The 14,319-nt window shown below is 43.3% G+C and overlaps 1 protein-coding gene across 2 annotated transcripts in view; it reads right to left on the bottom strand.

Annotated features, from left to right (window-relative positions):
• Window positions 1–3,104: 3,104 nt before the first annotated feature.
• BTBD7 (BTB domain containing 7) overlaps window positions 3,105–14,319 on the bottom strand; it is a 44,592-nt gene continuing 33,377 nt past the window's right edge. For both annotated transcript variants that reach the window (XM_053979218.1, XM_053979216.1), the window contains 3 exons: window positions 10,962–11,140; window positions 9,898–10,326; window positions 3,105–8,088 (listed from right to left, as the gene is read on the bottom strand). In XM_053979218.1, the coding sequence (XP_053835193.1) occupies window positions 7,273–8,088; window positions 9,898–10,326; window positions 10,962–11,140 (1,424 nt within the window). In that variant the 3' untranslated portion in view covers window positions 3,105–7,272. The remainder of the gene's footprint in view (window positions 8,089–9,897; window positions 10,327–10,961; window positions 11,141–14,319) is intronic.

The raw sequence follows: 14,319 nt of genomic DNA, 5'->3' as shown, positions 1-14,319 counted from the left end.
GGGGGATTTCAGTACCGATCGACTTGGCATTCCCGGGAAAGCCGGCCTTGTCTCCAGGGGAGGAGGGCGGGTACTGGAGCAGCGTGTCCTGCTGCTTCCCGGTCGCCGCTCCCCTGGTTACTGCCGTGGCTCGGAGCCGTGGCCGTGCTAAACCCGCCCGGGCTCCGCCCTGCCCTGCCCTGCCCTGCCCCCGGTGGCAGGGAACGCGCTCCTGGCTTTCCTGCTTGAATGGCTCTCTCTCGTCCCTTGGGGCTGTAGCCATTCCGTGAGGCCCCAGCGGCAAGGATCTGCCTGTTCCTGCCCTGTCGCGGCTCCTCAGGGGCTGGGCCGGGCTGCGGCTGAACCAGCAGTGCTGCCTGCCCGCTCCCGCTGGGGAAGCGCTCCCCAGGCTGCTCACAAATGGGAAAGCAGAGCTTAGGCTTGATGCAACAGAGTGTTCTATCTGGTTTTATACATTAAAAAAAACTGTTTTCTAGTATTGCACAAGGATGGTTTCCGTGGTAAAAAAAAATTCAGATGATCTTAATTCACTCATCAGAACATAAACAAGAGCTAGGAGGAGGCACTAAATTACAAACTAAGCGGGGGGGGGGGGTGTTGTTATATGCTTTGATTTTAAAAACTAGCCTACAGCAAATTCTTCTACTTTCTAATTGTTGCTGAAAACACTGCAGCATCATGGTATTTTGCTACAGTATGGAATGTTCTTTTTATAACCACTGTGATAATCATGGGACAGATGTTTCACTGACTTTTAAGACTACACTTAGCTGCAAATAAAAATTAAGATTTTGTAAGTTTGGAGCCTAATGTAGTTAGACCCCAAAACATACATTAAAATTCTAGTTTTTGAGGATTTCTATATCATGGGGTACTATTCTGCTTCCATGTTAATGGTTTTTGAAAAGCAAAGGTAGACTTTTATCATTCTCACTATTAACTGTTTCTGACCATTTTATTTACAAACAGTAGTTTAGCATAGATGCTCAGCTGAGCAGTTTCATAGAACATAGACTATGTTGAGTTGGAAGGGACTCGTCAGGATCATCACATCCAACTCCCTGCCCTGCACAGAACAGCCCCAAGAGTCACACCATGTGCCTGAGAGTGCTGTCCAAACTCTTCTTGAACTCTGTCAGGCTGGTGCTGTGACCACTGCCCTGGGGGGCCTGTTCCGTGCCCCCTTTCTCTGATATCCAAGCTAAACTGCCCCTGACACAACTTCAGGCCATTCCCTCAGTCCTGTCTGTCACTGGGCACCACATAGAGGAGATCAATGTCTGCTCCTCCTTTTCCCCTCACAGGAACTTTTAACTGCAGTGGGGTCTCCCCTCGGTCTCCCCCAGGCTGAACAGACCAAGTGACCTCAGCCCCTCCTCACACGGCTTCCCCTCAAGGCCCTTCAAGGTCCTCCTGGCCCTCCTTCACTCTCTAGGAGCTTTGTGTCTTATTTTATGTTGTGGTGCCCAGAACTGCCCCCAGCACTGGAGGTGAGGCTGCCCCAGTGCAGAGCAGAGCAGGACAATCCCCTCCCTCGCCTGGCTGCTGATGCTGGGCCTGATGCACCCCGGGACATGGGTGGCCCTCCTGGCTGCCAGGGCACTGCTGACTTACGCTCAATGTGTCATCAACCCCCAGGGCCCTTCCCTATTTGCTTTCAAATTTAACTCTGGATATTGTACATGCTCTTTTTTTGGAAGCAACTGTTACAGGAGCTGTAACTGCACATCTAACTACAATATAAAAAGATTAAAAGAACTGTTCACTGTGTACTGTCTTATTTTCTCACAGTGCTGCTGTAGTGTTGTTTCCATCCTCAGTCCAGGCAGGCACAGGGAGCCCAGTGATGACCTGTTAGCCAAGCCACCAAGGTGTATAGTGGGGGCTAGTCAAACCCAAGATTTCTACATTTTGTTACTACCTGACCCAGGTGTGAAACAAGGGATGGCAGCGTGCTGGCATGTACAGTTTAGAGCAGGACAGGGTCATTTTTCCTCTGTTTTGCAGTTTCTGTAATTCACTGAAGGAGTAGGGGAGAGGGTATCCAAAGGCAATTGTGTCTTCCACAGGAAATAAAAAAGCAGTGAAAGGCCCCAGTGATGACAGAAATGCTTCATGGCCCAGCACCAGCCTTGCTGTGCTTGAGAAAATACAGCAGTGATGGAAGGAGTGAGTTCAAATGTAGAATTCCTGTGGCTCCAGTTGCAGAGCACAGGGCCAGAACTGACCATGAGTGCTGTCCATTGCTGGCATGAGCCTGTACTGAAGCAGGGTCTGCCTGAAGGGACCCAGCTCCAACAGTCTCTAATGCAGAAAGCCTCCCCTTAGCAAAGGGACATCAGGAATCCTCTCCTCTGAGGTTGGCAAGCTTAGAAGCACTGTTGCAAAGTGACAGCCTATAGGAAAAAATGTTAAAATTGTCTAATTTAGGAAGGTCCTAGAACTCATCTTCTGGTGTGGGAGGGAAGGTGTCAGTAATTAACACAGTTCTCCCTCTCCTAACCCACCTGTGCTCTGTGTCAGGATGTAACCCACAGTATTTTGCCCTTGTACATCAGAGTGGGACCAGGCAAGTGGCCAGATGACACTTCTGAACTTCAGTCATTGTTCTGAAGCGATGAGGCGCTTGCTTCTGAGACACAGATGTAATGAACAGTCAGCTGGAATAGTCGGCAGGGAAACTGCAGCCTGGGAATGCCGGGTACTGGACACATCTGCTCTAAGGAGAAAATGAACACACGCTTCCTTGCACCCAGGGCTGCGCCCCAAGGCCCAGCTCTGAGCAGCCCTATTGCCTGTCACAAGGCATGGCCTCAGACACTCAGGCTCCAGCCAGAACTCACACAACCACTTCACTGAAATGCTTTTCACTTTTATTGACTGCCTGATCAGAGGGACTAATTTCAAATCTTTCTTTCACACTGGCTGATACCATGTCTTTGGTGTTCACAGCATTATTGTGCCCCTTTTTTCCCAAAAACCTTTTAATTTTATTGCTGGGCTCCTTTCCCCCAGGCCTGGTCACTGCAGCCTGGAGTGAGCAGGGCAGGGTGCTGGATGCAGCCAGGTAGCAGCAGCTCAGGGAAAGCAGCCACACAACCACGTTCTATACAAGCCATTTATTTGAAATGCCAACTATACGTAGGATAAAGTCAGTGTTACATGCTTCTCAGCAACAGTAGAAAAATAGAACCAGTGAAAACCTTTTTACAACTGTAATGGTACTCAAAAGAGAAATGTATTGTTTTACAATGCATCACACAAGACTAGAATTCAAGTTTGGAGGTACCTAAATAAAAATACTATTTTTTTTAAAAAACACTATGTACAATTGAAGCGTAAACAAGTTTTACAAAGTACTGGTTATGCAGGTTGTAGAAAAAACACTTGCATAGGACATGAAGTCAGTTTAAGAAAGTTTTCTGAGCCTTTAGCATTGAAGGCACTTGACTTTATACCAGTAATAACACAAGGACAAGAAACAAATTCTTAACACTGCCGAGGGCAGGGCTGCCTTCTGGCAGTACAGGTAATTACAGAAACCCCAAATGTGGTTTTACAAGTTTCCCTCTAAGCTGTTCCCTGCATCCAGCAGGGCTCAGCACCACCTCTACCATAGAAGCATAGAATTATTAGAGGAACAGTGCCTCAAACAGCATTAGTGTTCTTTCAAAAAACAAAAACCCCAGAAAAACAACCAAAACAACCAAACAACCCATACAAAACACCCAAACCCCCTTGCCCCCCCACCTTCCCAAACCCAAACCAAAGAAACCCCTAAAGACGTACATTTGGGACATTCTGGGACCAAAACGCAAGGCTTACAAGTACAGGTGGCCACAGCCTTAATTTTTGTAAGTGAAAATCCTTAATAACAGGAAAATACAACATGAAACTGCCAATCAACACAGCAGTTACTAATACACAACTACAATAATTCTGTGGAACAACAAAACATTTCAAAGGAATAATGTGTTTTAGGAATTAAGTTATTCATCCATATATTAAGGAAAAGAGGAATTGGGTTTGGGGAAAGGGGAATAAGACCTTTTTGCATGTTGCTCACTAAATGCAAGTCTGAGCTCTCTCTTTAATAGAACAAGGAGCATGAGTCTCCCTCATTCAAAAAAACAACTTTTATATCTCTATCCTCAAGCAAAATAGTCAATAATCTGTCATTTCCATCTAATTTATAGAAGGAAAAGGTGTCAATTTCCAGCCTAATCAGAAAGTGCTTCATGTAAACAAGGAGCTTCTGCACCAAAGTTTCAGTAGACAGAGAACAAGGAGTAGCAGGTAGCACAGGTACATGTGGTGTGCAAGTGAGATGTAGGATGAACACTGGCTTCTGAATAATGCTGCCATGAAAAATGGTCTCACCCCTCTGCACATCCCAAGTAGGAAATCCTGCTCTGGACTACAAAAATAAAGTTCCAGTAATTCAAGAAATCCTTCTTTTCCACTTCAAACCAGCTGCCATTAGCTGCGATCTTCTTCCCAAATCAAAATATGTAAGTGAAAACACAGATTGTCTACATGGCCTGATTGTCTTTGTGGCCTCAGAGGGACTTGTCTTTCATTCTGCATCTACTTTTAAACATGTTATTCATACTTTTTTTTTAATACTGCACAGCTCCTGAGACTTCAGAAACAATTTTGTATTCTAAAACACAGACATGTCCTCCCCAGAGGCATTTCTCACCAGCTTATTCCAAAGCCAAAGCATTTCATGATTTCCCTCAAACCATAACTTCAAAACTTCTCATCTTCATCAGCCACACCCCCGACTATATTTCAAGCTTTAAAATTCTATCTATAGATCTCAGTCCCACCTCTGCCCAAGTACACAGTGCCACATCAAACTAAGATAATCAAAATAGTTTTCCTGAAGTACATCTATCAGTTTTAGGCAAAAATATTGAGAATAATAAGTTTTCTGAGGGCAGCTGTGATTTTTTAGTAGCTTAGCTGCCAACACGTACATGATGCAAGTCCAGGGAGTTTCAGGGTTCTTGTGTGTGCTGAAAGTTACTGGTTCTACTGAGCTGGTCTCATGCTGGTGAGGACGAGACCTTCGTGTGCAGTTAAGAGCTACACAGTCAGACAGGACCGTGCTCAAATCTTCAGGAGAAACCCAACGAGCCTCAGCCCCTTAACCTGCAGCAGCACCATCCCCCCACTGACACCTTCTTGCACTTAACAGTGTCCTACACCAGTCCCATGGAAATCCCACAGATGGGCGATGAAGCCAGGACCACCCAGAGCCTTGACTGTGGGCAAAAAACAAGATTAAAAAAAAGCTGACAGAGGAAAAATAAAAAAATCTCTCCTCACCCACAAGACACATCACCTGCAGAGTTTAGGCAAGTTTCTGCTCCAGCCCTACACCATGCTTTCCATGGCTGCATCTCAAAAGGAGCACCTGCAGAACCATCACAGAAGCAGGTCTATAGATGTGTCTGCAGGAGACACAGAGTTTACTGGTTCAAAGACCAATATCTTAATTCATCTAGAAGCTATCTGGTAGTTTGGAAATGCAGTATATGCAGTATTCAATATATTTCAGCAACACTGTGTTGTCACCAGGCCCTCCATACTTTAATGAAACACATTAGGTAAGAATTTGCCATCAACTAAAACCAAAAGTAAAGTTGCAGTAAAATTTCTGTTAAACAGTATTCAGCACTTTGAGCTGTAGGAAACAATTCAACCTAATCTTAAAGCAGTCCTTAGGTCACACCTGGGACTATAGTTTTCTGCTATAGGGAAACTCGTTACAGAAACTGCATTTAAACCCCCACCAAACAGGACCTTATCAGCAATCGCTACTCTACAGTGGCATCAGATCCCTATCCTGAATGCAATGAATTTGTTGTTAGAACTGCACCGTATTAAGGATGTACTTCATAACTGTAACCCTTCCCCTTGTGCTCTGCTGAACCCTGCCCCAGTGGCAGGAGCCAGCCCAGAGCAGCATCTTTCCCTCCTCACATCCTGTTAACAGGGGAATCTCATTTCTGTGCTTATTAAAAGCAAATCAGGCAATGGAGGTGGAATTTAAGAGCGACAGAGCTTCACACGTGTTGTGATGCTGAAGCAGTGACTCTTCACTTGGATTCTGCTCACAGAACAGCTGCACCTGGGGGGCCAGCGCCACGTGAGGCCAGGTAAGGAACGCTGTCACTGAGAGTGAAGCCCTTTTGTAAGCACAGGCAGGAGAAAGCAAGGCCATGGGCTGTCACCCCAGCACCGCCGGGGAGGGAAACCCTCCCACGTGTTCAGGCAACTGCGAAGGTTCCGTGCCTCGTCTTCCTGACACTGCACGAGTTAGCAGGAATCCGCTCATCTGGTCTTCGCCTACCCACGGATGAGCAGCTGGAAGAACAAGCAATTACTGTAATTTTTACAGTATTTCTAGATTTATTTCTAAATGGGCAAATCAACAATTCTAGTCTGTCTAGTAAGTGCTTCCTGCTTCCAGGTGGTCATGGAGTCGTCCATGGTCATAGCCAAAACAAAAGTAAACAGACTCTTACTGTCATATTCCAGTGAATTTCACAGGAATTTGGATTCCTAAATATCCCTCTTGATTTTTAAAACCTCAAATATAATTTTTGAAGTAGGTTTGCTATGCATACAAAGATAAGACCAGCTGCCAGAACTTTTCAAACAAAATATTAGATTGGATTCTTGCCATAGTCGTAAAAATCAGGAAGATTTCAATCTAAACAAACAAACAAAAAAATCCAACTCAAAATGTAGGTTTTTTGATGTGCTGTTCTTTGGAATTCCTATAATTAAAAAATAAACGCACTGTTATTATCTCATAAGAAAATACATTTCATAATGTGCAAACCAATGCACATAGAGAATCAGCATGTGAAAGGGTAAATGTAAAAGTATGAAAATACAGTCCTTTAAATGTGACATTAAAGTTTAACATATTAGTACAAAACTAATACACTAAAATAGATGTACAGGTGCAAAAGGCTACCAGGTTGTAGAAAAAAGGTACCAGTTTCTGTTTTTTTAAAAGGCTTAATTAAATCTGCTCCAAAAAAAAAAAAATGCGACAAAATAAACCCAGAAGCAGCATCAAAACCAAACTGATAACATGCTGTCTCTAATAAAGCAATGTATGTACAAAACAAATGAGCAAAGCTGAATTTTTCTGCTGGCATGAAAGAATTTCTCTGACAGAAGTCAGGCCAAAAGTTGCAAGGAATGGGATGTTTACAACTCTTAGGCACAGAGAAGTAGTGGAGGTTGCTTTCATAGGGCAGATTTTTTGTACAGGAAGTCTGGTTTGTTTGGAGACCTCCTTCCTCTGCTTACTCCATCTTCCCTTTCCAAATCTGCATTTCTCTGTGCTCCATGTTCCAATGGCTCATCATCTGCCAGTCTCCTACTGGGTCTCTCTTCTGGCACCTCAGAGTTGTATGCAGAGAGTGAAGGTCTGTTGGAGGTCAGCCCATAGGTTAAATCCGTTTCCATTTTTGTTCTTCCCCTGACATGAACAGGGCCATTCCCAGCATTTTCCTGGGTAGCCAGTGCCAAGTCCAGTCGCTGGGGAGGCTGTTCTAAGACATCGAGGTGTATTGGCTCATTCTTTTGCCTGTGTTGATGCCCATCTTGTGAGAGCAGGTACTCCCTCCTAGAATCCTCTTGCTTTTTAGGAGATATCTGGGAAGGTAGATAGGCTGACTTTAAGCCACTTGGTGATGCCTTATTGTGGCTGTACAAATCTGGGCCAAAATAAATGCCTTGTGAAGGTGAAGGACTGTGCCTGTTGGGTGCTGGAGTAGAGGGTCTGCATGCAGCATTAGAGAAGTCATAGAAGTCAGGATATTCCTGCGGGTTTTCTCGAGAATCTATTTTTTGCTCTATTGCATGTTTTTTCCGAGAAGTAGGCATGTGTCTGTTCTGAATGCATGAAATGTGCTGGGGTGGGCCGGGCCCTACCTCTGTAACCGCCTGGCTTAGCTCCGTGTCCACCGTGAGCTCTGGTAATCTTCTGTCTTTCAAAGACATTGCTGACACACCCATTGCGATGTCTGGCATCAGTTCATTTAGCAGGGGCTGAGTACACTGGAAAAGAAAAGAAATTGGTCCATGGAAACAAAGACAAGAGCTAAACACAAACTGTATTTAGGATGGTTTTTGTAATTCAAAAAGGCATTTTCTTGATCGACTTTAGTCTTGCCAACTTCAGCCTGCAAGTTTCCTGCACTGTTTAAAGAACACCTCTATCCACCAACCTTCACCTTCCTGCTTCTTTCCTTCATGAAGCTGTTGTGTCACAATTACAGCTCCTCTTAAATGCATCTTGCCTTGAACATGAAGTAAAGGACACTGTACTGCTGAACTTCATAAAGGTAGGCTTTAAGCTTTAAGACATTTAGAATTATCAATCCAAACAAGGTACTTGGTGCAGAGCCTAACAAATGGTTTGTCACAGCACACAGTTCCAGTGCAGGGAAGCCACGACACACATGTGTCATCACTATAGACACAACTCTTCTGCTTCCCCATTTTAAAGTAAATAAACTGCAAACGTGTGTGCAGGACAGCCTCAGGACTTGAGGGAGCATCAGTTACAGGGCTCACTAGATCCACAGAGTACATGGAAGTTGCTGCAATGGCATTCTTCTCACCTACCCCATGCTTGCCTCAGTGCAGAATTGTTCATATTACAGCCTTATAGAGAGAAGAGTGAGAATTTCTACTTATAATTTCTTACTTTCTTACTTACTTATCATTTGTCATGAAAGTAACTTTAGTAATCATTGATTAACAGTAACTCACAAATTGCAGAAAGAATACAGAACAAAAATATCACCTATATTAAGCCTGTGCTCCCCTTTGCATTACTTATGGACATGTTCTAGCAGAAATATCTCCAATATGAAAAACATTACTATATAGTTTCCTTAGGGAAGTCAGTATTGATCAAATGAGAGTGACATACTATGAATCCCACTTTTGATCAAACAATGGCACACATGTCTAATGTGCCTCAGCTATGCACTGAGTTTTTTCACTGCAGAAATAAATTATTAAATTCTTCATTCAGCACTTCCTGTATTTCATAAAGCTATGTCTTTACTGGATATTGTATAGTCCATTGGTTTTATTGCATCATATTGTAGCCCAGCAACTATAATGACTGCTTTTAAATGCTGTAACAAAGTCCTTTGTATCAGCAATTACCAATTTCTGCTTGCCAATTCCTTTTCAAATACTTCTCAGCTGTAAAGCTTTCATAGTCTTCAACATGTATAAAGGCAACCTGTTTACTTCAGACTACTTACCTCTAAATAGCCAAAATATCCCCACTACTTCTACCTGTGAATTACAGTGTGCAGTCCACTACTGAAGTTGCCTTATGCTTTGTTTTAGTGTCGAGCAAACTACATTTGTCACACAAGGGGTAGCTGGGGTCACTTGGTCTGTTCAGCCTAAAGGAGACTGAGGGGAGACCCCTCTGCAGTTACAACTTCCTGTGAGGGGAAGAGGAGACACGGATCTCTCTTGTGACCAGTGACAGGACTGAACGGTTCTTCACCCACAGGGTGGTTGGACACTGAAAGAGACCCTGTGGCTCCCTTCCAACTCAGGATATTCTGTGATTCTATGATTTCAGAAGATTCCCGAGTGCCATTTGCCCCTCCAATAATGCTCCTGCCCTGGAATATTCATTCTCCCAGGGATTAGGGCGTGACTTTGGATTAGAGAATGCTGACAGACAGTTTGGTAGAAAAACCTCCTAACCAACAAAGACACTGATTTTATTTAACAAAGCCAAGTTACTTTATCATAAGCATTCTCTCCAGTTCCTTCGATGAGGTACTTTGAGCGGCCAGAAATAGGCTAAAGAAGAGAAATCACAACACTTACTACTTGTTTCTCAGCTGCCATCACTGCTGCTGCTGCTGCCACCGTCTGGCGCCCCAGAGCCGCGGTGTTGGTGCAGTCGGGAGGCGCTGCCTTGGCGCCGGGCAGGTAAACAGGAGGGGCAGCTTTGGGGGCGGTCCGCGAGTGGAACAGCGAGTGGTTACACGGGTAAGAAAAGGAACGGGAGGGATGTTGACTTGGCACCCTTTGTTTCCAGCCCACTTTGAACTGGTTGTGTATAGGAGTTGCTGGTGGGTGGTATGGAGGTGGAGGAGGGGGCAGTGGTGGATGGAAGGCCACGAAAGAGTCCAGTTCTGTAAACATGGTTTCTGCAGTGGGAGTGCTGTTGACGCGACATCGTCCAGACTGTCTCACTGTCAGCAGTGGGCTTTCATCCCCAAATCGCTCATCAGGAAAGAATTTGTGAGGATTCTGCAAAGGTAAAATACCCAGCATGTTACAAGACAAAGTAGGAAGCTATCTAGAAAAATTTCCCCAACTAACACTCTCAGAAACATGCTAATACTGTAACTGCCTGGCTGTGCTACGTACAAGCTCACCAACACTCAAGGTGACTACAGCTACCATGAAAAATGGATTGGAGTTTTTCTGAAATAAGACAAGAAGCATCAGATTCACTCCAAAGTTGATAAAAAAATGCATGTGCTTTAGCATCAGTGTGTAAACAGAAGAGGGATTTTCAGTTTCCCAGTCCTGACATGTACTGTGCAGACCTACAGCATAAGCTACCACTTTTTCTCCTCTCTGTTTTAAGAAGGTTTAAAGTTATGGTTCTGCTGTTCTCATCCACTCTCTCTCTAACAGTTTTATTTTGTCCCCAAAATTTGTGTCAGTAAGAGCCTCCTGAATGGCAATGACTCTTGAGAAAACTATTTATACATCGCACTTACAGCTTTATAAAATCACATACATCAAATGCAACTGGCATTTGCACCTGGACAGTCACGCAGGCATTTCAAAGCACTTGTGTGTATACACAGCAAGTACTCCTATTGCAGAGAACACAATCAAGTCCCTTCATGTTCTTACACAGCCATCCTTCATACCTGCAGGAGCTCGGCAGCAGCATCAGAAAGCCCGAATTCCCGCAGCACTCGGATCTGGATCTCGTAACTGACGGTGGCGCCTTCCCCACAGTTCAGAGCGTAGGCTCTCTGCACCTGCTCGGTGTGGCGCAGCTCCTGCAGCCGCCTGATCATCTCTTTCACAACCAGGAGATTGGGAACTGCAGGGATAACAGAGAATGGGGTGGGGATAAGAGAGTCCTTTTTTTCCAACTCTAAGACAGTAAGTTTGATTGCAATGGTTGGATTGATTCTGAAGGAACAAAATCTAACATCAGGCTGCCTTGGCTTTTGTTTTTTTTAAGAAGCATTCTGCCAAGAACTGTTCAACTTACGCATGTTCCATGGAGCATCATTAAGCCACATGGGATAACACACATAATACAAATGATAAAAACATACACCACTTCCCTAGGTTCTGCTAGAATGAGCCACAAATAGAGCTTTCTTTGTAAACCTCTTATGATGCAGGAATTCCATGATTTGAGGTGGGGGCAGGATATCTTAAATAACAACTGAATGTTCCCTCCTGAATTGCACAGGCCAAGAATTCATTGATTTTTTTGGCATACGCTTCATACTTCTAACGCAGTCCTATAATCAAAAGACCATAACACCAGCATGTAACTAGAGAAAGGGCATTTTACAAAAGTTATACGAACTGTAAGCCAACAAAAACCTGTTAAAATTGTGTTGTTTTATGCAGTCACATTGAAATATTTTTTTAAAAACCATTCCAAAAGAAAGTAATGTATAATTTTGGGTATTTAGCCTGTTGCAAAACTTTCTCATGCCACTTCTTACTGCTGTTTGATGATGAATGATATTTCTCTGTGGTGTTCCTGTCCTAAGAAAAATGTGCATATAAACAGAGAAGACAAATCCAGATCTCTGAGTGTGTAAGTTCTGGTGTCTGATCCTTTACCAGCTTTACAAGTGTTATGTATTACCATGACCAGATGTCTGTAATGAAAGCTCACAAAAATTAAACAGATCATACAGCAAGAACAGTGTGAAGAGACATTTGCGTTACAGAGAAGGAGAAACACCACACAATTACAATTGGTCCCAATTTCACAAAATTTACATTTGTACACGAAGGAGAAGTATATGTAGTGCAAAATATTCCCCCCTTCAATGGAGCTCCTGTACTGAGAAGAGAGGAAAGGAACCCATTCTAACCAGTCTTCAAGGCTTGTAAATAAGTCCTCTACACTCCACACTTAAATTCTTCTGAAAAAGACTGATTTAGCAGCCAGATGTTTAGCTACAGCCAGCATTTTGCTAATACTTAAAAAAGAGGATCTAAGAGAAGTCTGAAGCAGTTCTCCAAACTAGTAGGCATAAAAATGATAGAAGGTTTTCATTAAAAAATACTGTCTTCTCAAACCCTGGTTTGTTTTGCGTTTTTTTTACTATCATTCATGTGAAACACATGGAAGAAAGATCATGTATATAAAAAAATACAATTATCTCAGCTGCAAGATTTCTAATTCAGACTGAAACTGGAAAATGTGTAAAGAAGCCCAACCACTTGCAGAACCTGGCCTCAGGTTAGAGCAGGCTTCAGCTGAACTCATTTTACAATAGTGCTGCAGGAAGAAAACTAAAACACACTGCCAGCAGGTTTGTGCAAATACAGTCCTCAGGCAGAGGGTCCAAGGAGAAGGCAGGGACAGACGGAGAGCAGCCAAGCTGTGAAGCACCCCCTGCTCTGAGCCCGGCCCAAAGGCCATGGAAGGGGGGCTGCCCAGCTCTCCCCCAGCACTCCCTGTGCTCCCTCTATGCTTCAGGATGGATTCCTGTACAAGTTAGAGGTTGGGACAGGCTTTAATCTCCTCACACTAACTGGGCCCCATCTGCCCATTCGAGCAAAAAGGCACTGGCAAACCAATCAATTCTTTTGCTCAATTACAGGACTAAGCAAAGCAGACAGTTGCCAGGACACAATTCCTGTGCTCCAACTACTGGCCAGGCTCAGAGCTCATATCTGTGTTCAAATCAAGGGACTGGCAATAATTCCTACCTATTAGATTGTACAGAACCAAGATGCAGGGGAGTTCAGATTGGTCAAGATGTGTCTCATGCTTGCCAACAGAGCCAGTTTTTTCAAGAACATGAGAACTTTGGCAAAACACTGAAGACCTCTGAGAACCTGTTGTCTTTCTCAAATTCTTTGGAAATCAGAATTGAGCAAAGTGTTATCAAAGTCCTGTCTTATATGAAATAGCTTCTATTCAATTCATGCTAAATATATTTACACTTTTCTGGGGAGGGAAGTTCAAGTACTATAATGCACTGCTGAGATGCCACAGTTTTGCTGAGAGCTCCAGATTTCTAAACAAACAATTGTTACTTTTATCAAATTTTTCAAACAGAAATTTTATCAAGTTTATTCCCAGACTACAAGAAGCAAACAGATCAAAACTGTTCTACAAATTTTCCTAGAAATCTTATAACTAAACAGTGTTTCCAATCTTCCAAACACTTCAAAATAAATTCTCCTGCAGCAATTTCAATCCATTACTTTGGTTCTGGGTCTAGCATCTGTAAGAATAGTTTATCTACTCCCTCTCAACACAGCTGACTGTAAAGAGACATAATTGATATACAGAGAGCTTATAAAATGGGGAATGCCATAAACATAGTATTTTCCTTCACTGAATTAAAATTTAATCTTGGTCATTTAGCTATTTAATCCTGCCCTTGAAAACATCCATTGACCCTGCCAACTTGCCATCAACTGCAAGTTTTGCCAGTGTTTTCTCTATGTACACTGAGTATTAATGGGACAGGGGAAAGGCAGGAAGAGCTAGATGCTTTAGGAGCTCCACTAGATACATTCCTCCAGTCTGACACCAAAAGATCATATGCATAAATGACAAAATACATTTAGTATATATTTTCCTGGCTTGTCTATGGGGAATGTCATACCAATCATCCTGAAGTCAAGAGAGGCCATATTTACTTGAGCCTATAAAAATGTACTCTGACACATTCTTCCACAAGGAATCGGTTTGGCTTCAAAGCTAAAGTGGATTTGGTAAATTGAAGTGAAGGTGTTTTGAGTTCTCATTTCCAGTACTTTTCTGGCATACTGAGTTCAGCTGATTTCCTTACAAGTTATGTTCTCTGGCTTTTGATTTTTGAAAGAAATTTTCCAGACTCACAGATCTTACCTATATTGGACAACTGGTTTGTAGAAAACTGAGAACCCTATAGAAAATTCTGAGACTAGATAGCCAGGCTCCAGCAAGTGTTCTACCTGTTTAACCAGTCCAAGGGTTTTGTTCTCCAACTAGTTACTCTGCCATTCAAAAGCAGTTAATGTCCTTAGGAC

This window comes from Vidua macroura, chromosome 6 (genome assembly GCF_024509145.1).
Source record: "Vidua macroura isolate BioBank_ID:100142 chromosome 6, ASM2450914v1, whole genome shotgun sequence".
Lineage (NCBI taxonomy): Eukaryota > Metazoa > Chordata > Aves > Passeriformes > Viduidae > Vidua > Vidua macroura.
Note: the sequence above shows the minus strand (reverse complement) of the source record. Positions and strands in the feature narration are given on the sequence as shown.